This window comes from Mastigoproctus giganteus, chromosome 3, assembly GCF_048544385.1.
Source record: "Mastigoproctus giganteus isolate SK-2022 chromosome 3, ASM4854438v1, whole genome shotgun sequence".
Taxonomy (NCBI): Eukaryota; Metazoa; Arthropoda; class Arachnida; order Uropygi; family Thelyphonidae; genus Mastigoproctus; species Mastigoproctus giganteus.
In genome coordinates, this window is record NC_143577.1 from 105,553,156 (window position 1) to 105,578,342 (window position 25,187).

The window sequence follows — 25,187 nt, forward strand, 5'->3', positions numbered from 1 at the left end:
GACTCACCTCCCAGTGGTAGTGGCAGGCAACATGGAGTTCCACAAGGGCCCTCCAGCCAAGAAGCCAGTACAAACAACAGAATCCCAACACTAAACTACACATGCAACACACAACAGTTTTCTGTCTTTAACAGAGGTTCTGTATTCATCACAAGAGAACTGATGGTGCAGATGTGGGAAACCACAGGTGGTGCCTTCCCCAAAAACTATGCCACTATGATTGATATCTAATCAAGAAATGACCCATGTAATTATTTACCTGTGCATTTGTAGTAATGTAATTGCTCTGCTCACGCAACCCGCTTCCCTCTTCTGCCATTGGCTACTTCACCATGCGACATTCTCAGTATGGAATAGTAACAGAGGCATGTGGTGCGAGAAAGCAAGCATATGAGCTTATGTAGCATCAGCCAAAAAATAAATAAATAAATGAAAAAAATTCACAGAACCAATCCCTCTAAAAGTTTGTCCAGTTCCTCCTTGAATTTATTTAAGCTATCAACTTCCACAATGACAGATGGAAGTTTGTTCCAGCAATTAACCACCCACTGGCTAAAGGCAAATTTCCACACATCTATTCTACAACTGCCTTTCCTCAATTTGAATTTATGTCCCCTTAGGTTCGTAATCTGAGCAAGCAGAATAATCCCATCAGAATTCAGCATGCTCAACCCAATCAAGGTCTTATACACTTCATGGGTGCCAAGTCTCTAGCTGCTGCAATTTGCAGAACTTAGGCTTCTCTTGGTAAGAGGATCCCTTCATTTCCCCCTCACCAATCTTGTTGCCCTTCTCTGTACATGCTCAAGCAAATCTACATCCTTCCTAAAATGAGGCCTCCAGACCTGTATGCAGTACTCAAGGTGTTGCCTGACCATTGCCTTATACAAAGGGATAATCACCTCCTTTTCCCTGATAGCAAAATTCCTGTATATCATTGACAAAATGCCATGACCTGCTCTTGCAGCCTGTCTGCATTGCTCAGAAAACTTCATATCTCACTACACAATTACTCCCAGGTCTTTTTCATTTTCTACTACCCTAAGTTTAGTACTACACAGTTGGTACCTTCCTCTGGGGTTACTTTTACCCATATGCAATACTTTACATTTGTCAATGTTAAACTTCAGGTGCCACTTTTCAGCCCATCTACCCAAATTTTCTAGATCCTGTTGCAGTAGCACACTGTCATTAACAACCCTGCCAACCTTTGTATCATCTGCAAACTTCGACACTAAGCCTGATATACTTCCATCAATATCATTGATAAATATACAAAACAACAGTGGGCCTAACACTTGGAACTCTACTAATAACATTAGTCCACGAAGAGTAGTACCATTGATTACCACCCTCTGTCTTCTCCCACTCAACCACTCGTTTATCCATTGTAGCAACTTACCCTTAATACCATTCTGCTCCAATTTGTATAGTGTTCTATGCGCAGCAGTGTCAAAAGCTTTCCTGAAATCCAAGTACAGTAAACTCCCGCTATTCGCGGTTTCGCGATCGCTGATTTAATATAAAATGAAACCTAAAAAATGTGAATTTTAAAGCGCCGTGAATATTTTCCGCCATAAAAAAACATGGGCGTGGCTAAAATTATCTTTCCTGGTCAAAACAGCGCTCAGTGGGTGGGGGGGGAGAGGGGTGACAAAATCGCGAGCGTGGATGTTTCTCGCTAATCCTAGTTCAGTATGTGTTATGCGCTTGTCATGGAAGGTTTCGTCGTTTTCTTTTAATTTATATGCTTATAGATTGAATAAATTTATCGATTTATAAATTTATATGCTTACAAAAGTGATAAATCTACCGTTTTGCAGTGTGTAAAACAGACTTTTTCGAGTGTGTTAACGGAAGAAAGCGACTTTATTGTGGACAAGTTCTTTCTAACCCGTACAAAAATATGGCTACGAATAACGAGGGAAATGTTAAAATATCAAAGAAGGTGATGACATTAGCGAATAAAATTGAGTTATTAGACAAAATTTCTAATGGTGAAAGTGTCTCCTCAGTGGCAAAACATTATAAAATCAATGAGTCAATGGTACGATCAATCAAAAAATCCGCCATAGTGTCCGTGAAAACGCGCTAATTGCTTAAGTAACTCGTGATGTTAAATTAGAAAAATGGAAAAGGCTTTAAATCTGGATAGAAGACCGAACTCAAACTAAAATTCCATATTAAGTTCGCTCATCATTTGTGATAAAGCAAAACTCCTTTATCAACATTTTAGCGAAACTGGTGATAGCACTGGCGGGATAAGTTTTTTGCTAGCAAAGGCGCTGGTTTGAAAGATTTGTTTGAAATTTCTAATAAATATTACATTTAGTATTAAATTGTTTCTTATTTTCATTTCAATGCCATATGCTTGCATTTCTAATGGTCATATTATGAAGGTACATATAATACATACATAGACAAAATTTTAGACTAGGTTTTCTTATATATTTCATACTTTAGAACGGAACCTTTTTATTACTATGGGAGCCATAGCTCAGTATTCGCGTTTTCGGTATTCGGGACATTTCTCAGGAACGTAACCCCCGCTATTCGCGGGGGTTACGTTCCATATACAGTATCATACTGTATATGATATCAAAATTATTTTTTGCATCCAGTTCCTTTGTAACCACATCATAGTATCGAATCAAATTTGTCAAACAAGACTTTCCCTTAACAAACCCATGCTGTGTCTGAATTATTGCTGCAGAATAAATATTACTATGTAATTATTTACCTGCATTTACATAGGTCACTTAAGAAAACGCCTTTTGCTTTGGGTTCCATAATGCATGAGGAATATTGTTGCATCTAAAAGAGCAGAACTTAAATATTTATAAAATACTAAACTATTTACAAATATACGAACTATATCGGTCTCTTCACTGCCGACATTACAATGGAACATCAAATGATGCCGTGAGTGGTCATGCATTACAGAGTGAAGCACGAGGTTGGTGAACATTATGGAGGCAGTTGTCTTTGAAATGAACACAACACTGTAATTATTTACCCGCATGTTTGTAGTGATGTAATTGCCTCACTCTATTCTCCCATTGGCTCAAAAAATATCACTAGGAGATCTTTTTTAATGTATAGAGAGATAATATATAATATTATAAATATACTGTATTATAATATAGTATAATACTGTATATAATATAAATATATTATATCATTCATGCATGCATTTTTTTTTTAAATTTTATTTTGTAATTAAATAATGTTCCTTAGCTTGGGTGTTTTTTTTTTTTTTTTTTTTTTCAAAATCTTGCAGCTGTGGCTAGTTTCATATTCTTGTCATTCATGACAGCAATGTACCCAGTAAAACACATTGTTCTGCAAATGGATTTCTAATCCAAGAAAGAAGAATGCTTGTGGGTGGGAATCTGTTGAGGATTCTCCTCTTTCTGCATATCAGAAAAGTGTAATTAATTGTTATGAATATATTTCTATTATGTTTTCTGTTTCACTGTATTTTTTTTATTTTTGTATATTATGTGTAATAAAACAACATTAATATTGTTGATAATTGATTTTTGTGTTATTATTAATGTGTAAAAAATTTAAATTTTTAAATGTGTCCTTTTTTTGTTTTTGTTTTGCAGATTGTTGGTCAGGTTGCTGGCAGAAAAAATGTAGGTCGGATCCGGGTTTAATGAAATGGACCCGCGAATGACTCTAAGCCAGACTCTGTTTTTTAAGCTACACAAGCATTTACTAAACTCAGAACAAGAAGTAAGTTGTACCATAATAAAGGTACACTCTAAGGACACAAGGCGCTGGTTCATGTTTTGGAAAAAATCAAGGAATAATTAGGGAAAAAAAAAATCATGTCTTTTTTTCATGAATAAGGAATAATTAGTAGGAAAAAAAAAAGGAGAAACGCATACTCAATGTACTGAAAAAACACATCAACTGTTTTATCCCTTACGCTTCTGGTTCAACTGTTAGCATTGTGCTTATAATATCATGATTTGTAATGTCAGTTAGTCATTTTCGCAGTCGCATCAATTATTAAATTTCGTTTTTTCCCTTTATGAAAGCCACAAACGCGAGAGGTATTAGAGCCTATAGTACTTAATACCGTGCATGGGCTGAAGGTTGAGAAGACGAAAGAAGAGACTTGTTGACATTAGAGTTGAAGTTCTGTAGATTGTAATTTTCAGGAAATACGTATAAAGGAAGGTTGTTCCAGAAAACGGAAGTTGAATGAATAAATTACGAAGAAGAAAAGTTGGTTCTATGAGTTTGAAGTTGGATAGTCGTTGCTGTAGGGTTTTAGGAGTATCAGAGACCAAGGTCATATGCTCAATGCATATTATTAGCATTAGCAAGGGCCCATGATGCAAGAAAACAAGCTTATATAGCATCAGCCAAAAAAAAAAAAAAAAAAACCTTATTTCACCCAACCCCTAGCTCCAAATGTTTGCCAAGTTCTGCCTTGAATCTGGTTAAGCTATCAACTTCTACAACGACATATGGAAGTTTGTTCCAGCAGTCAACCGCCCACTGGCTAAAGGCAAGCTTCTGCACATCTATCCTACAACCGTCTTTCCTCAATTTGAATGTATGCCCTCTCAGGCTCTTATTCTGAGCAATAGGAAAAATCCCATCAGCATTGAGCATGCCCAAACCATTCAAGGCTTTATACATCTCAATCAGATCACCTCGCAGGTGCCTAGTCTCCAGACACTGTAATTTGCAAAACTTAAGCCTTTCTTCGTAAGACCCTTTGTTTTGTTCGCTAATCCTGTTGCCCTTCTATATACCTCTTCCAACAGCTCTACATCCTTCTTAAAATCAGGCCTCCAGACCTGCTCAAAGTACTGCCTACAGTACCCAAAGTGTAGCCTGACCATTGCCTTATACGAGGGAATAATCACTTCCTTATCCCTGCTAGAAAAATTCCTGTATGTCATTGACAAGACACCATGAGATACTCTTGCAGACCGTCTGCACTGCCAGAAAATTTCATATCTGTCTGCACAATTACCCCCAAGTCCTTTTCATTCTCTACCTCTGTCAGTGTGGTACCACAGAGTTGATACGTTTCTCTGGGATTACTGCTTCCCATATGTAGTACTTTACATTTGTCATCTCTCAGCCCATCTGTTCAACTTTTCTAGATCCTGTTGCAAGAGAAAGTGTCATTAACAACCCTGTCAACCTTCGTATCGTCTGCAAACTTGGACATTAAGCCTGATATACATCATCAATATCATTCATAAATACAGAAAACAACAATGGACCCTACACTGAAACCTGAGGGACTCCACTAATAACATTAGTCCACGAAGAACAGCGGTAATCCATTGATTACCGCTCTCTGTCTTCTCCCACTCAACCATCCCTTTATCCATAGCAGCAATTTTCCTCCAATGGCACACTGCTCCAATTAGTGCAGCAGTCATCCATGTGCAACAGTATGAAAGGCCTTTCTAAGATCCAAATATATGATATCAAAGTTATTCTTTGCATCCAGTTCCTTTGTGACTACATCGTAGTATCTAATCAAATTAGTCAGACAAGACTTCCCCTTATCTGTAAATTGCGTGTGTTCTGAGGTCGATTTTCTGTTTGGCTGGACGAAACAGCGGAGTTCTTGGGAGAAAAACCATCGACCCTCGTCTGAGATGACTAACTCAACCACGTTGTGAAAAGGGCAAATAAAATTCTTCTCTTCGCTGACGGGACTCGAACTCAGATCTTTTCCACCCGGTGTGGATTGGAAAATAAAAGGTTGTTGTTTCCTAACAGCACGTGTTGGGAGTACTTTGGAAGACAACGGGAATTATAGAAGCCAGTTCGGAAGAACAGTGCCCATGGAAATATCTATAGAAAAGGCATGCAGCAGAAAGAGACCGTCAATGAGACAGGTGGAGAGACTCTGTTAGAGACAAATCATTAATTAGCCTAACTGTCCACTTTTCGATGGAATCTAGAAGCCTGAGAGAGGTTTTGGAGACACCGCCCCAGATGTAGAAACAATATTCCATGGTACGGTGGATTTGCGATTTTACGGAGTTGAGCAGCAGTTTGAAAGAAAAGTAACGCCGAGAGTAGAGTGAAAGAGGAAACCCAGTATTTTTTCGTTCACAGGAAGCGCTATTTGTAATGTGCTTATGCTAAGAGAGATTAGAATTCAAGGTAATCCTCAATAGAGATCAGGGTAATCTCTAATATGATCATGCCTAAAAACAAAGTGTCATCAAAGATAGAGCATATGAGTAGAAGAATCCTTTTTACGAGATATAAGACAACACTGAGTTTTATTTTATACCAATACCCTAAAAAGCCTTTGAAATGTCATGGGGCATCTGCTTGAGTTTCCCCCAACTTTTCCATTGAATTTGCCCATGGATAGGTAACGTAAACCAGATTATCACGGGTGGGTCGACACTGACGGATTCTATACTGTCGATCGTTGATCAAATGGAAGGTTTCTAGGTACTTTAAGAGTTCACGGTTAATCCATTTCTCCGTTACTTTAGAAAGAGTAGGAGTAAGTGCAGTGGGACGATAATTGGATGGGAGGGATTTGTCGCCTTTCTTAGGAACTGGTTGGATATGCGCAATTTACAAGCAGAAGGGAAAACACCTTTGGAATAAGAAAGTGAAAAAAGGTGACACCGAACAGGACTAAGTTTAGGATCATAGGTTTTAAGAACAAGTGGAGAAATACCATCAGGACCTGGAGCTTTCTTAGCATCAGGATTTAAAAATTCTTCTGACATCCTTTTGACGGAAGACCACAGGAAGCATTGAATGGAGTGTACTGGGAATGGTGGGAGAGTGGTTTACCGAGGTCATCAATACACGAATTGGAACAAAAATAGGATGCTAGCAGATCAGCTTTATCTTTGGCTAAAGTTGCAATAGAATCAACTGGTTTCGACAGAGATGGGCAAAAGTTGCAGCCGATAGCTTTGCGGCAAGAGACCAGAATGCTTGACTACAATTTGGAAAGGAAGCAAATTTCTGTTCTTAGCCTATTCGAAATCTGGTTTACTAACTGCTTTACAATTGTTGAAGATTTGGATACAGACCAATTACCATATACAACATTCTTTTGTTTAAAAATTAACTCATTAAATTCTGGTTAAAGTCACATACGCGATACCTGGTTGAGAAATTTGGGGACCCAAATTTTACACATCTGGGGATTGGCTTTTTCAGTACCTTTTTTTTTTTTTTTAATATAAACGCATATAAGAACAATAAAAACGAACAAAATTTCAGTATTTATTTAACAAGTCATTCATTACATTCACTTCATAGCTTTTAAATAATTAAGAAGAGGAGTAATGTGAATGATGATGTAGTTTATCATCACATAGAAACCTTATGTTAGTGTTATAAGCAGACAATTTTATTTTTAACTGTGGTTCGACATTTAATTTATTTCTGTACTTGACTTCGAAGTAAACCAAAGAGAAGAAACTAGTTTCACGTATATATGTCGCGAATTTCTGCAGTCATGAATATTAATCGATAATAATAGGATCAAACGATTATTTTATATTTTCTGAGTACTGGTAGTTTTTTTTTTTTTTTTTTTTTTTTCCGAGGACCGGGACTAGGTCGTGGCCCACACTTTCGGAAACTTTGACCCATAACGCTGCCTGTAAGCTGCATACTCAAATCCTTGGCATCCTCTCATTGATTGTGATCCCAGCCTTGCCGTTAACCTTCTCACTCGCTGGATAAAAAAAAAGTTTAGCAGTCATTAAAACTGTAAGGTTCGCCTTCTGTTCCAAAGCATGGTGAATAGCTGAGCTGAAAACGTCAATCAGAAACCCTTCTCAACAAGTGTAAATACTCTTGTAGTGTACAGAATGTACACTCAAAAGGGAAAACTGTTCTAGAATTCTAGAAACAGCGATTTCAGCGACCTTGACCGTGAGCTATGGTTGAAATATTATCAGGTTTTATGATCTGCCTGAGCTGCGTTCGCAATCACAAATCATCAATGATCCTCCCTCTCTGGTATATTTACAAAGATACTATTAATTAAACAACAGCGAATTTTCAAGCTATTAATGTCCTACCTGCACTGGAGATGATGAAATACTAAAAATGCATGGTGAAATGTCTTAGCACATTTACCAGAGACCCAAGTATAATCAGTTCCTTGTACCACACTCTTTCTCCTGCTATGAACAGATAAAAAAATCCGGGCTTTCTTGAGCATCAAGCCTCATAAAGATTTTGGAAAAGGTGTTATTGTCAACCCTAACAAATGAGATTATCTTACCGAGGCCAATCAATATTTACTATGCAATCTCTGCAAAAACAACCATTAGAAACTTGGCAGCAACCACTGTGTTTAAGCCAGTGAACAAAAAGCAGGGATGGCCATCACCTATTTATATATCTATGTGGCTTTGGCGCTTTCCATTCCTCCCTTACTTCACCTGCCACAACATGACTAGAGTAAATGGGGAGACATCCTCTGCATCCTGGATTTCTAGCTCAGTAACAATACGCTTGTGCTAAAAATCACAGCAGGTGTTCTAAAGGGTAGAGTATTGTCAGGAATCCTGTATGTAGCAGTAAATTTGCCTTTAGTCAGCGGGTAGTTGATTGCTGGAACAAACTTCCATCTGTTATTGTGGAAGATGATAGCTTAAATAAATTCAAGGAGGAACTGGACAAACCCTTAGAGGGAATGGAAGTGTGAAATGTTTTTTTTTTTTTTTTTTTGGATGATGCTACATAAACCCCGGGGGCTCACATCTGGTGAGTATGGGCTTGGCAAACCTAGGGTCCTGAGCTGGATATCATCATTCTTCTCTTTCTTGGTGATGCCTTTCTACTTCTCTCTCTCTCTCTCTCTCTCTCTCTCTCTCTCTCTCTCTCTCTCACACACACACACACACACACACACACACACACACACACACACACACACACACACACACACACACACACACACACACACACACACACACAGGGGGTAACTCGGGAATTTTTTTTTTTTTTTTTTTGGCTGGTGCAGCATAAGCCTCAGGCTTCCTTGTACCATATGGCTAATAATAATAATAATAACTTGTTTTTTTGCATCACATGCCTCTACTACTACTACTATCGCACAATTGATCTCATGCAGAGCTAACATCTTCAGTTATTCAAAAATTTAAAGGCTCTTAACAATGATAAGAACTGAACACACTCCTCTATGGGTTGCCTAATAACAACCCTCAAGGACATTTATTCATAGCAGTAGTAGTAGTAGTGGCATGTGATGCAAGAAAGCAAGTGTATGAGCTTATGCAGCATCAGCCAAAAAAATCACACCATTCCCTCCAAATGCCTGTCCAGTTCCTCCTTAAATTTATTTCACCTATCAACTTCCACAACGACAGACGGAAGTTTGTTAAATTTCCGCACATCTATTCTACATCTGTCTTTTCTTAATTTGAATTTATGCCCACTTAGGTTCGTAATCTGAACAAGTCTAAGGACCCCCCTCAGAATTCAGCATGCTCAACCCATTCAAGGCCTTATACACCTCAATCAGATCACCGTGCAGGTGCCTAGTCTCCAGCCACTGCAATTTGCAGAACTTAAGCCTCTCTTGGTAAGAGGATCCCTTCATTCCCCTCACCAATCTTGTTGCCCTTCTCTGTACACGCTCAAGTAAATCTACATCCTTCCTAAAATGAGGCCTCCAGACCTGTACGCAGTATTCAAGGCGTGGCTTTATACAGAGGGACAATCACCTCCTTTTCCCTGCTAGCAAAATTCCTATATATCATTGAAAAAAACCCCATGACCTGCCCTGGCAGCATGTCTGCATTACTCAGAAAACTTCCTACCTGACTGCACAATTACTCCTAGATCCATATCTGTACCTCATTAATCCTCAAATCAATCCACTAAATTATGCTCAAATGACCTTCTGATTGACATCCAGCTCACCACAATAGATTCTCTCCCTTGGTGAAACCAGCATATGTCCAAACTACACTGACCTCGATGCGTTGAATAACATTTTCATGACAAAGTGCCATCCAACAGTCACATTGACACATTACTTAAAAGGGTCTCTTCGCTCAGGTGGGCTGTCAATCGGTCATTGGTTCATATTCGGAACCTCTCCAGCTTCACAAGGTTCCCAGTCACTACAGTTTTATACCACAGTTCAATACGGTTCTAAAATTTCTTCCTCACCTGGGCTGTCAAGCAGTCATTGGTTCATTTTCAGAAACTTTCCATTCTCACTACTTATAACAGTTCTGTACGGTTATAAAATTTGTGCCTGGTTAGCTCCCTCTCATTAGAAGAGAATGTAAGCCTCAGAGTACTGGCGATTGCAGAGAACAAATGCAAAATTTCAGCTCAGTCCCACCATTACTTCTACTGAAATGGCATTGCTTTGACAATAAAAAGATATCCTCCTTTATTAACGGAAGTCTTCGTGGCTAAAATGTTAATAGAATTTATTTCCTAAACTAACATCTGGGACCATGTGCGTAATAGGGTACGTATGAAAATCCAGACTCAAAATTCTAATATCACTTTATTTATTAAATATTATGTAATTTTAAGCGATATCCATACATTCCATATTTTAAACAATAAATAAATAAAAATAAACATTAATAATAATTATTATTATTAGTTTATAGCAAATAATTTTTCATTCTTTAATCTGAAACAGCTTTGTTTGACTTTTTCTTCCACTCTGTGTGTCGTATTTCGGGAATTAAAATTGTGGATATTATGCTTTTAACTTTAAAACGATTTTAATTGCGCCACCTTTTACTTCTCTTCCTTTTTGTAGAACTCTCGTTTCATAGATGTGACGTATCTTTCCTGTAACGGTTGTCGTGTTTCTTAACTCGTCTGCATTTTCTTTTCTTAATTTATATAGAATCCGCGTTTTGGGGGTAGTTTAAGGGGAACTCGCCATGCTTTGCTAGTCCTCGTTAACGTAGTGTTCCTATAATTAAGTGGAAAATATTATATTTTCTAATGATTTAGTTTGAAATCCGCACTCTATGTAAACTAAATTGAAAATGAGCGAGAATGTAGACGAAAGAAAAGAAACCGAGGGATCCACAAGCAGCGCAAATGTTCGATTTGCCTCCCAAGATGAATTCAACCGTTTTGGGACACCTCCAGGGACCAAGGGCCCTGGAGGATCTAAAGGAAGGCCAAAGCTACTAATTGTTATAGGGGCTAAAGAAAAAGGTAAAATAAGTTATTAAAATACGAGGTTATTATGAAACATAATTTTCGTCCTTTTAAATGAATGGTTCAAGTTTTTAATTTTAATTAAATTTTTTAAGTCTAATTTTTTGAAAATAAATAGCACTTCGACTACAGATAGAAGTATTCTTTTGTAATTTTGACATTACAAATAAGTACACTGTATTCATAATCCTGGAAAGGTAAGTGTCTATGAATTTGTAGTTATGATATTCACACTTAGGAATCAGGAGGGAGACGGCGATCAGCGGGTAGGGAAAGGGGATGGTTCGCATAAACCAGGGATCGGAACCTGCGTCTCTTTAACTATTAGCCCACATGAAGCACAATTTGAAATGGAATTAAGAAGACTTAAAATGCCTTAAAACTGAAATTCAGGATTTGGAGAGGCAAAAGGCTGCCCTTACAATTTTACACAAATTGCGGCGATAAATGAGTTGATTTGTATGTGTCCGGCAAGCTCATCCACGCATCGAAAACAATTTGGTCTTGCTTTTTGCAAGACCAAATTGTTTTCGATGCGTGGAGTAGCTTGCCGGACACATACAAATTTGAAATATTTGCGGACTTCTCTCAGTTTTTGGTTCGACGAATTTCTGCGGGCAAATATTTTCGAACATGAACTTTATTAAAAATTAATCAAGAAACCGTCTGAACAATGCGAGTCTCTCAGCATGTTTACAGATGAAAATTACAGCATACTCGCCTGATGTTGCGAGACCCACTCAAAAAGTTCATCAGCAAAAGTCACATTAATTCCTACCTAATTGGATGTTTGTTAAGTTTTTTTTCAGTATTAATAAATAATATTTCAAAAAAATATATATTTTTTTTTAATATAACACCTTCCCACTCTATTCCATTTCTTAAAAACTCCCTCACCCCTCCTCATTCCAGCTTGATCTGAGGTGCGGCTCTTCGGATTCTCCTTTTCTTTTTTTTCTTTTTTTTTTTTTAATTATATCACAAATGGCCCTTTACTCAAAAAAAAAAAAAAAAAAAAAAAGGTTGCCGACATAAGCGAAAGGCTAAATCCCTTATTTGGGTCCCACTTGTCTCCGCGCATTGGGCGTGGTCGTAGAACGGAGTGATTTTACGGTAGAATTCTGCGAGTGATTATTGTGAAGGCGTTTTCTTTCTGATTGTTTTGTGTCGTCCAATATGGTGGTACTTAGCTTACGTAGGGTATTTATCCTCCCGATCCCGCTGTTTGAAAATCGGAAAACGAGTTCCAGATTTAAAAACAGCGGTAAATGGGGGGGGGGAAACACCATAGGCATATCAACCTACGAAGACAGTGGGCGGGGAAAGCTGTGAGTGGCACCTGTCATTCACTAGTTTGTTCCTGTCCTTTCGTTGAAATATGAACTAGTACCCAAGACCTGGATTTTACCAAACGAAAGCAATCCTGGAAGTTTTTCACGAAAAATACACATTTTTAAAAGTTTATTACTAAAAAATTAATTTGCAAATGCTATTTATTAGTGAAAAATTACTAAAAGGAGGGGTCGGCATATGGCCGATCAGTGTATAGAAATTAAATGTAAATGTCTGGAGAAGACCAATCTCAGAAATACCATTAATTACTCAGAAATACCATTAATTACTCATTAATTAATAATAAAGTTAAGTATAGTAAAGTTAAAACCTAAATCAGGTTAAAACCTGATTTAGGTTTTAACTTTACTATACTTAACTTTATTATATTTTTTATGTATTGCTTACTTAATGTTTTCATAAAATTATAATAATTCTATCCATAGCATGTTTGATTTAAAATAGAGGTACACAAAAAAAATGCGATTGGTCGGTCTCGTGTCTGCTTTCTTTCAAAGTAGCTCATTTGGTGATGGTGGGGGGGGGGATCTGGTTAAAAAATTGCAGACATGATAGAAGTGCTTAAATAAAAATAAAATAAATTTTCTGTTTATACTCCGGTATGACCAAACGGTCAGAGGAGTTCACAAGATAGACAGAATACAAGAAACAGCACCGTATTCAGCAGTCACTGGCTTGAATCCCGGTCACTCAAGGCACGTGTACTTATGCACCCGCGCGCCTGATCACTAGGCTACAGCGGCCTTTATATAGTTTAGTAAGTTACTGTATATGTATTCTAATAAAGCATAACATAAAATAAAATAAACTTTTCACTCGCTTCAAAATGGAATGAAAATTTTATTTCCATATCATTCTACGACACGGAGAAATTACAACAAAATCGGAGCCCGAACATTCTTGAAACTGAAGGCTTGCGAATTCTGGAAAGGGACAACTCTTTTTACGTAACTGGATACTTCATTAAAAAAAAAATACATATATATATATATAAATATATATATATATATATATATATATATATGTATATACACACATACTTTTAAAGCATAAACAATTTTTGATTAATAAATAAATGGCTCTTTTGTATAAAGTGCAGTGAGTATAATAAAAATTTAATATAATAATATTATGTGATAGTACGAGGTTAAATGAATTACAACTAATAGCATAGAAAAGGGACAAGGTATTCTTGTATTGATTGCGGCCTCCAGGGTTACCCCTATATACCGCTGTAGCATCTGTAGGTTATTTATAGCCGGAAAGTGTGTGTTGTGATGGTTGTTGTTGTTTGCCGGCCCTGGAGTCGTAGCAGCCGGGAGGCGGGGAGCAAGCTACCTGCGTCCCGACTCCCTAGCCACGTGGAGGCGCTCCAGGAACTATCTAAATTACACTAAGTGGGATTCCAACAAGTGGAATCCCGGTTATAATAAATGAATGAGGAGAAGAAAGTAGGAGAAAAGAAAGTAGAAGAAGAAAAGAGAGCAAAACACTCTCTCAGGAAAAAGAAGAAATAGGAAAGAGGAAAACACTAGTTGGAAAATCTAACAAGCGAGAGAGCTTGAAGAGGTAAAATTTTGAAGCCCGAAGGCTTGTAATTTTGAAAGAAAGATTCTCCTAGCCGGGAAGGAAGCCCAACCTGCACCGACAAGGGGAAAAAGAAAAGTCTCAAGGAAAGAACATAGGTAATGTACAAGTGGCTATTAGATAGCCACTTAAAAGAATAAATTAAGATAAATAATAAATACTGATGTCACCGATATGAAACATAGCAGTAAACATATTAACAAATTACTGCATAAGCAGAGAGTAAAATATACAATATTTACAAAATAAGTAATTAAAATCTTAGCTGAAAAACCAGTCAACCAAGAAATTAACAGAAATAGTTAACCAGAAGAAATGCAGAAACATATATACACAACACAGAGACAATTAATTACAAGCAACAATAATCCAACAAACATAACTCACCCAAGGCAAAGAAAGGCAAAACCAATAAATACTGTACAAATAAATTAGTTAATCGAATCAAAAGCAGTTCTAAATTTAAATCTAGGTATAACAAATCAAAATCAAAATAATAAGTTAAGTATTAAACAATAATTAATGAATATGCAGAGAAAATGTCTGCACAAGTAATCTAATCTATATACATATGTACATAACCAGCAAGTGCAAAGCTGCTACCACAAGCTGCGAAAAACAAAACTGTCTCAAATAACAAGACACGTAGTATTAACAATAATGCATAGATAAGCATTTAAAAAAAAAAAAAAAAAAAAACAACCAAAAACAAACAACTTTGAATAGCATAGAAAAGATTGAAAGTGTGTGTATATATAATACTGTATATATGTACACCGATGAGCCCAAATATTATGACCACCTACCTAATATGATGTTGGTCCTCCACATGCAGCCAAAACAGCTCGTCCCGGCGAGGCATGGGCGCTACAAGATTGGATGAGACGCCGCAGATCGGAGTTACTGTTCCAACACAAACCACAGATGCTCGATGGGATTGATGTCTGTGCAATTTGGAGACCAGGGCAATATCTGGAAGCCTTCCTCATGTTTCGCGAATAATAAATATAATAAAAAAATGTAAATAAATAAAGATAAATAAAATAATATAAAATAAATAAATAATAATAATAATAATAATATATATATATAAATTAAAAAATAATAACTAAAAAAATATTGAAATAAATAATTTAAAAAAATAAATAAAATAATGATGTTTAGGTAAAGTGTAAAGTGTATTTAGGATAAAACGGCACCAGGGGTTGCTCCCATCTTAGGTATAGGTATATTTGGGTCTAACGGCTCCTGGGATTTGTCCCATCTCCGCATATGTACACTGTATCGGACAAGCCAGGGATTTAAAAGTATATGGATCTTGTGGTATGTAGCATGTTGTGCCCTTTGATCATCTGGCCCGTTAGCCGCCGGCCCCTAATGGAACCCGACGTTACCATACCTCGCCACGGAGAGGTCGACCGGGTGTTACCTATATAGTACTCTGGCAAGTCCTGCCACCTACTTTCCCGGGATTTCAGTGGCTATACCCTAAAAAAAAAAAAAAAAAAAAAAAAAAGGTGTTCACGGTTAGTCATTAGCGTTTGTTAGAATAATTTAGAAGGTTGCGAGGGACTATATGCTGAAATAATATTTTCTATATGCCTAAATGGGTCGAGCAAGAAATTTTGATGTAGTTAAATTTGGACTGTTAGGGCTGAAAACGCTGTGAAAGTCAACAGTAAAGGGGGTGGAAAGACAAGGAAGTAAGGGGGCCGATAGAGAGGACGGCCTCGCGATTGCAGTGGAGCAGGCCCGTGCCCCACCAGAGGGAAGAGATTTGGGGAAGGGGAGGAGTGGGAGGGGAAAGAAAGCACCGTTCAAGAGGGAAACAGTTTATGGTGAGTCATATGACCACCTTGGATGTCCTTTAGTCCAGGTGCTCAACAAGACAAGATGAAGTTCTTCTGGTCTTCTGTGGTGTCTCTGACCGAGTTGAGTCACAGTCTTAGTTGAGTTTCTATTACTCTGGGCCATTGAGAGATGGCTGTTTTCTCGTGATTGATATTGTCCTATTCGTGGATTTATGAACTTTTGGGATACCTCCACTCAAAAGGAGGGAAGGGTAGGGTCCGTTGTCTTGTGAACAGATTTTGCACAAAAAGTGTGAAGGCTTTGTAAGTGAACGATATCCTCCTGGTTTCGAAGAAGCGAGTGAACCTTGGTGTATAGTTGACATTTGAGGTCCTCGTAGTGATCACACTCGTAGACTAGGTGCTCCCACGACTCCTCCTGCCCACAGGAGCACTGCGGAGTAGCTGAGATTCCAAAATCATATAGCTTCTTTCTAAATGAGCCATGCCCAGTCAATAGGTAGGTGGTTTGGAGTCCGCGCGAAAACCAGGCCGGGGAAGGTGGATAAACTTGTCCGACAACCGGTATAAACCTCTTAATAATGGAACCTTTGTTAGTGAGGTTCCAGCGATTTTGCCATAGTGATTTCATGTGTTGTAAAATCCGTCTGTTCTCCATGGTTTTGGAGTTTGCTGGGTCTGTGGTGAATCCTACATGGGAGACCTACATTTTTCCTTTGGAATGTTGATACAGCAACCCCCAGTGCGTAATTCCAAGTCCAGGGGAAGGCATCCCGCCAGGACCAGGAGTGCGTGCGTGCTCACAGTGCAGCAAGCTCTTGTCGTTATGAGTAATATCGATCGGTGGGTTATCTCCAGTTTTTTCTTGTTGACAGCTATGCTAGGCTTTTTGTACCAGGCCCCAGCTGCATAGATAGGCTAGTGCTGGAATAAATAATGTCTTATACAGGACGCCAAGGGGCCCTCTTCTTCAGGCCCCAGTATTTTCTAGTGACTCTGGCCAGTAGGCTTGCATATCTTATTTTTGTTCTCAGGTAGCAGAGATGTGTCGTGAAGCTAAGGTTTCTGTCAAGTATCACTTCGAGATATTTTACTTCTGTTTCGTAACTTTATAGTTTTCCCGTTTATCTTAATCTGCGCAGGTTTTCTAGGGTCAAGGAATCCTTTGAGAAGTATTGAACTTGTTTTATCTGAGGAGATAGCAAGAAGATTTGCGCAAGCCCAATTTTGCAAGTCGCTAGTGGCCCAGTTTGCTATGGTCTCCAGCCGTGCCCGGCTGTCAGCCTGCAGCGTCAGAACCAGATCATCCGCATATGCCTGGGTTTTAACATTTGGAATATATAAATTAAGGAACTCGTCAAGGATCATGTTACACAAGAGCGGCCCCAGGACAGAACCCTTTGGACTGGCCTACATACAGAGTCGTATGGAGTGGTAACAGTGATTCGCCTGTTTTCAAGATAGGATTTGAGGCATCGATATAAGTCTCCAGTGATATGAGCTTTCCGGAGGCTGGCCAGAACAGCAGGCCACCAGAAAGAATCACAGCTATTAAATTTGAAATCATCTTTAGGACAAGAAATTTCAAAAATTAATTCAATTCGGGTCTTATGCAACTTTATTTTAATTAAAAATGCGTCGTTATCTGCATTTGCTACAGACGTTATAACGGCATGTTGTATATTCTTGAATATAACTTGGGGGAATATTCAAGTAACTGTGGCTGGTGTTGAAAGGAGTTTTTCGAAATTAAAACATACCTCGTGCTGCCGCTTTAATAGGTACACCACTGCTGTGTACACAAATGGTTTGTCCCACAACGTTGCAAGTAACATGACTACAGTTGTGGATATAAATGCAGCAGAACAACCTATCAAATATCAGTTAAGCGCACAAATCGCAGCAAGGATTGGGAAAAGGAGTGATCTAACGGACTTCGAACGTAGCATGGTGGTAGGTGCGAGACGTGCTGGACAAAGCATCTCTGAAACGGCAGTTCTCCTGAACTTTTCACGCGCCAGAGTTTCGAGGGTATATCGAGAATGGTGCAGCGAACAGAAAACATCCTCTCAGCGGCACTCCTTTGGAAGAAAATCGATTGTTGATGAGAGGTCAGAGGAGGATGGCTAGAATTGCGTCATATGTTCACTGTGAAGAGATACTGTAAATGCCAGAAAACTGTTGTGTATTGTATATGACATATTGCTTTATGTTCTTTTGTGTGTCCTGGCATTTGGCCACAGGGCCCCTGGTGGGATTCCACGTTGTCCGCACATCACGATGTCGCACATCATCTCAGAATGCAACCTTCGTGTGCAGAACAAAACACATCGATGGCCACATCGCGTGCCTTTGTTATCAATGAGGAACAAGAGAGCCCGCCTCCTGTGGGCACAGCAACACCAGCACTGGACTATCGAGGATTGGAAAACAGTTGCTTGATCTGATGAGTCGAAGTTTCTGGTGTATCATGTTGATGGAAGACTCAGAATTTGGCGAAAACAACATGAATCCATGGACCCGTCATGTCTGATGACTACTGTGCAAGGTGGTGGGAGAAGTGTTATGGTGTCGGGAATGTTTCCTTGGCACACGTTGGGTCCATTGATACCCATAGATTCACGTCTCAATGCCACATTGTACCTAACCATCGTTGCTGACCAACTGCATCCGTTCATGTTGACAGTTTATCTTCAGTCAGATGGTTACTTCCAGCAGGATAATGCGCCGGTGCACAAAGACCGAATCTCTATGGAATGGTTCCAGGAACATGACAATGACGTTTCTTTGCGGCAGTGGTCCGCTCAGTCCCGGGATCTCAATCCTATTGAACATCTTTGGGATGAGCTGGAAAGGGCTGTTCGCTCAAGGGCTACATCTCCGTCGAATCTCAAGGAACTGCGTGACACACTCATATCTGCATGGTACCCCATTCCTGCTCAACGTTTTCAGCATCTTGTTCAATCCATGCCTAGACGAATTCAGGCTGTTTTGAAGGCTAAAGAGGCTCAACACGCTGGTAGTAGGTGTAACTAATAAAGTGGCAACACAGTATGTGTATATGTGTGTTAAAACCTGGAGTATTAGTGGAAAAATAAAAATAAGTTAGATATGACAAATGCAAAAACATATATACAGGGTGTCTCAAAAATATTGGTACAAACGTTTAGGGGAGGTAGGTAACATCTAAAGGAATGTGAATCGCATAGGAACCCATAACCAGAAACGTCACCGGAAAGTATTGGAAGAGGCACAAGAAGCAGAAATGACACAAGACAGTAATTAGTGGTAAACATTTATTTGACATAATATTAACAATGGAGTACGAGATGGATGCATTTCATGATGTTACAACAGATGCTCGAAGGTTCCACCGTGAGACGCGATGCATGCGTGACACAGACGCGGCATGGATTGGCGGACACGTTCGAACACATGCAGTTTCTTTGACAGTAGCAGTGCAGACGAGTCTCGCCACGAGATCCATTTCCGTCTTCACAGACGATTCATACACGATAGATTTGAGGAACCCCCCACAGAAAGAAATCAAGGCTCGATAAATCAGGTGAGCGTGGGGGCCAGACAACGGGTCCACCACGGGCAATCCATCGACGCCCAAAACGCCTGTTCAAATGGTCACGAACACACCTTCCATAATGGGCATGCGCCCCATCATGTTGAAACAAAATGTTGCATTTCATATTTGCTGGAACAGCGTCAAGTAACCCTGGTAGAACTTGTTCAAGAAAGATCCGATATTTAGCAGAGTACATGCGGGATGGTAACAGGTACGGGTCGACTAAGCAGTCACCGACCATACCTGCCCACACATTTATTGCGAAGCGATGTTGTGCCGTATGGGGGGCACACCGTGTGGGTTGTCGTGAGCCCACACATGAGCATTGTGCTGATGGAATAAGCCTTCCCGAGTGAAATAAGCCTCATCCGTGACCAAAACATAGGCTGGAAAATTCAAGTCTTGAACACTTTCTTGAAGAAATCACTGCGCAAAAGCCACACGTGCAGGATGATCTTGGGGGAGCAGTAACTGATCCCTTTGGAGATGAAAGGGGTGTAAGGAATCGTCATGCGAGACACGCTGTACACTGCAACGAGACACTCTTAAGGCAGAGGCAACGGCACGTGTGCTGGCAGTAGGTTTATTCTGGACGGCATTCAACACACTTTCTTCCATGGCGGGAGTTCGCGACGAACGTGCTCTGCCCGCACTACTCCTGTTACGTCTAAATGACCCATAATCGCACAAATTTTGATGCACACGCGCAAACAAACGATGGTCCGGTACATGTCTGTCTGGGAAGCGTTCTCCATAAATTCATTGAGCGGCTCGTCCATTGCCCTCTGCTAATCCATACACTAGGTGCATGTCTAGCAGCTCACAGTTCGTATATCGATGCATGATCTTCGTGCGGCGACTACTGGTTGAATGAGTAAACCAGAAATTTTCCCTCTCCGAACTGATGAACAGCGCCGTGTACCGACTTACGGTGACGTTTCCAGTTATGGGTTCCTATGCGATTCACATTACTTTAGAAGTTACCTACCTTCCATAAACGTTTGTACCAATATTTTTGAGACACCTTGTATAAGTTGTAGTTGTGTTAATATATTGAATTAAATATACATAAATGGATGTGATAGTTATACAAAATGCCAGCAACTAGCAGGGTGAGGAAAGTAGAAAAAGAAGCGTAGTAGATTTATGAAAGGTGAAAGAATGTGAAAATCCTAGAGGTTATGGTAAATTAAGAAAAATTATAGGCTGAATTACGAAGTCAACATAAAGTGGGAGAACTGTAATGGAAAATTAGTACATCTAAGTAATAATATAATGCAAATAAAATGGAAATAAAAATTAAAATTGAAATGTTATAGCTGTCATCAGATATGGGAGAACATATTTAGAAGATGGTCGAATACAGGTAATGCAAATATGCATGATCTTATGTCAGCAGAAAATAATTATTGAAACATGATCAGGTATTTCATCAGGGGACTACACCTGACCATGTATCAGGAACTGCGTTTCTATACTTGTCCACAGTAGTAGAAGAAAATTTAATGGCCAAAACAAGTCATGATAAAGAAATTAGCACTTTCTAATACAGTATGGACAAGGTAGTCCCAACGCAGTGTAATTTATTGTGGTATAAATAATTTAGTTAAAATAGAAAAATGTTAAAATTAATATGTAGAATTTATTGTAGGATTTAATTTTGTGTAGATAGGAAATCAATTTAGAACAAGCAATGGTATAAGTATGAGGTATTAAATTGAGGAAGGGGAAGGGAAAAAGGAGTATTTTAAATAAAGAAAGAAGAAAAATAGCGATAGTAGTAGGATAGTAGGAACGTTCGTTCCTGCTATCCTACTTCTATTGCTATTTTTCTGATGCTGAAAACGTTGTGCAGGAATGGAGTACCATGCAGACTTGAGTGTGTCATGCAGTTCCTTGAGATTCGACGGAGATGTAGGCCTGCAGCGAACAGCCCTTTCCATCTTATCCCAAAGATGTTTAGTAGGATTGAGATCCCGGGACTGAGCGGACCATTGCAGAAAAGAAAAGTACTTTAATTGTCATGTTCCTGGAACCATTCCATAGTGATTTGGGCTTTGTGCACCGGCGCATTATCCTGCTGGAAGTAACCATCTGGCTGAGGATAAACTGTCAACATGAACGGATGCACTTGGTCAGCAACGGTGTTTAGGTACAATGTGGCATTCAGACGTGAATCTATAGGTATCAATGGACTCAACGTGTGCCAAGAAAATATACCCCACAGCATAACACTGACCCCACCAACATGCACAGTAGTCGTCAGACATGACGGGTCCATGGATTCATGTTGTTTTCGTCAAATTCTGAGCCTTCCATCAACGTGATGCACCAGGAACTTCGACTCGTCAGACGAAACAACAGTTTTCCAATCGTCGATAGTCCAGTGCTGGTGTTGCTGTGCCCACAGGAGGCGGACTCTCTTGTTTTTCATTGATAACAAAGGTACGCGATGTGGCCGTCGGCAGTTGTAGCCCATTCGCGACAAAGTGTGACTAGTGGTCCGTTGCGATATTTTGTTCTGCTCACCAAGGTTGTATTCTGACGTGATGTGCGAAATTGCGGCCCGTCTGTTTGCTTGCACAATTCTGGCCATCCTCCTCTGACCTCTCATCAACAAGCGATTTTCTTCCAAAGGAGTGCCGTTGAGAGGACGTTTTCCGTCCGTTGCACCATTCTCGATACACCCTTGAAACTGTAGTGCGTCAAACGTTCAGGAGAACTGCCGTTTCATTGATGCTTTGTCCAGCATGTCTTGCACCTACTACCATGTTACTTTCGAAGTCCATTAGGTCACTCATTTTCCCAATTCTTGTTGCGATTTGTGCGCTTGACTGATATTTGAAAGGTTGTTCTGCTGCATTTATATCCACAACTGTGGTCATGTTACTTGCAACGTTGTGGGACAAACCATTTGTGTGCACAGCAGGGGTGTACCTAATAAAGTGGCAGCACAGTGTAAGTTAGTGCTATATTTTTAATTGTATTGGAATTGAATCTTAATTGAAATTGAATCGGTATCATGCGTCAGACCAGAGCAGTAAAGCAAAATGGCTCAAGCTAGTGGAAGTGCTGTGGCTCAGGGGAGAAATGAGGGGGGGTTTTCCTCTGAACTATAGGCCGCAAGCCAGCGTTGTTATGGATCTGTATGAGAGCTTGAAGAATAGGGTAGTTACCCTCGAAGGATTTAAATTGAGGGGGCCCATCAAGCTCTCAGTTGCCCACATCAACGCCAGAGCTTGCATTTGAACACCAGGCAACACAGCGACAGTACCCAAGGCAGAATGCGCTGGTCCCACAGCAACTAGTTGTTGTCAGTGGCTCTATTGTCAGGGAAACGGGGAATATATTGTGCAAAAAGGATAGGTGTAACAGGACCAGGGCATGTCTGCCAGGGGCAAAGGTTGACGTTGTAGAGCAGATGTCATCTTTTAAGGGCACAAAGGGTGATATTAGTGGCATAGTATTTAGGTTCTGGCGCCACCGGTGGTTTCCTACATCTGCGCCATATGTACTCTGTGATGAAATGTAGAACTACTGCACCGCAGGAAAAAAGTGTAATGTCTGGTTAATGTAGTATTGTGCTTTCTTCTGTTGTTGTGTCTGGCTACTTGGCCGCGGGGCCCCTAATGGGACCTTACGTTGCCCGCCACAGCCGCTGGGAGGTGAGCCAGGCTGCCCATTATACTCTGGTTGCCTCTGCCAGGGTTACCTGAGCTTCCTGACAGAGGCCATAAAAAAAATTTTTTAAAAATGAAAAGAGAAAAAAAAAAAAAAGTTCAGGCTATAAAAAAATAAAATAAAATAAAAAGATAAAAGGGTTTTTTTTTTGAAGAGAGCATATGGGGAGTATGAGAAGAAGAAGAAGAGGTCAGAATGTGGGGAACAGTAGTTGGAGTGGACCATTAGGGAAGGCAGTCCACTCTAAGGTTGATGGAGAAGGAAGTTGAAAATCACCACAGGAGCAGGTGATCCTCTGTGAATCCTGCACCCAGGGTACTTGCATTATTCTACCCCAGTCGGGGATCGCAAAGGTGACACGTTATTCTGTTCTGCCCTGAGTTCAGCAAGTCTTGCTCTTCTAGAATTGAAAACAGCCTGGGCATAGCAGGCGCCTCCGTAGCCAGGTGGGCAGGAGCAGCAGTGCGTAGCACACGCTTCTTGGTTAGACCGGGGTTCGAGCCCATGACCACCAAATACGGAGGATGCGGAAAGGTCAGGGAATGACCACCGCATATCCCCGGAGAAATATGGCCTTAGTTGCTAATGCTCCAGATAACAAACAAACAAACAAACCTGGGCATAGCGTGTTAAGTCTAGGTACAAGTATGTGGCTTCTTCTTGAAGTAAAGTTGACTCCTGATTGCGGGGGGGGGGGTTTACTTGGATCTCTGTGAGGAATTGAAGTCTGGCGTTGTCGTAAGTGAGACACTCGTACATAACGTGTTCCCAGGACTCCTCTTCACCACAGTGGCAATGTGGGTTATTTTCTATTCCCATGGCTGTTAATTTTTGCTGGAACGGTCCATGACCTGTAAGCAAGAAAGTGACTTGCAATCCAGGCGAGTACCAGGGAGGAGGCTTTGGGCAAGTCCGACTTATTGAGGGAATAAACCTTTTGGTGATTGCTCCTTTCGGCGTTGTGCCCCATGTTTCTTTCCAGAGGTTTTGTAGATGGTCTGCAATTTTTCTTCTTTCCCTCTTAGGCTCATTTGCATGGTTCAACTGCTGATTTAACAATTGCGTTGGGATTCCCTTCTTCAGGCGCTGGAAGAGACCCCTCTTGACAACTTCCAGATAGAGAGGTAAGTATCCTGCAATGACTTATAACGCAGGGGTGCTGACAATACAGCACGCCCTGGTAACCGATAGTTTAAATCTTTGAATGGAATCAAGCTTGCACTAGTTCCTTTCCAGGATTGCCTTTTCACACCAGATGTAGGCTCCATAGCACGCAATCGGGACATATGTTGCCTTATATATTAATGATAGAGCTTTATTCTTTAGGCCCCCCCCAATCCGCTCTACTAATTCGCCTTATCATTGTAGTGTATTTTTGGATTTTAGCTGACAGGTATTTTAAGTGGGGGTGGAAGGATAAGTTGCCGCCTAGATACAGGCCCAGATACGTGATTTCTGTGTAGAGACGGATCGGGGTGTTGTTAATTTTCATCACTGGTGGCCGTCGGATTTGGAGCTTTCCTTTTAGAAGGATTGACTTTGTTTTTTCACTGGAGATTGTTAATTTGTGCATGACAGCCCAGTCTTGAAGTTTTCCCAGTGCAAAGTTGGCTTGTACTTCCAATGTGGCTCTTGTACCAGAATAAACAACCAGTACGAGATCATCAGCAAAGGCCAGGAGCTTGACCTCGCCGAGATCCATCCCCAGGACTTGTCCAAGACAATGGACCAAAGAAATGGCCCAAGAACAGAGCCCTGAGGACAGCCTCGCATTATATTTCTGTTGACTGTTTGGTATTTGTTGGTTACCTACACTGTTCTATTGCTGAGGTAGGACTTTATACTGTTATATAGACTGCTGGACGTCTTGGCTTGCCGAAGTCTTTGAAGTATGCTTGGCCACCATAGTCGATCGAAGGCCCCGCAAAGTCCACCATTATGGCTAGAGAGTATTTAGATTCTGTCTGGGTAGC

The 25,187-nt window shown here is 40.0% G+C and overlaps 2 protein-coding genes across 2 annotated transcripts in view; both read left to right on the forward strand.

Moving 5' to 3' along the window:
• Cdc50 (cell cycle control protein 50A) overlaps positions 1-3,683 on the forward strand; it is a 42,818-nt gene extending 39,135 nt beyond the window's left edge. Inside the window, exon 2 of the mRNA XM_090369382.1 lies at positions 3,612-3,683. The gene's annotated coding sequence lies outside the window, so the exon portion shown is untranslated. The remainder of the gene's footprint in view (positions 1-3,611) is intronic.
• A 7,344-nt stretch (positions 3,684-11,027) lies between these two features.
• Positions 11,028-25,187, forward strand: part of LOC150088204 (ciliary microtubule associated protein 1A-like) — a 50,454-nt gene continuing 36,294 nt past the window's right edge. The window contains exon 1 of the mRNA XM_090370068.1: positions 11,028-11,202. Coding sequence (XP_090226194.1) covers positions 11,028-11,202 — 175 coding nt within the window. The remainder of the gene's footprint in view (positions 11,203-25,187) is intronic.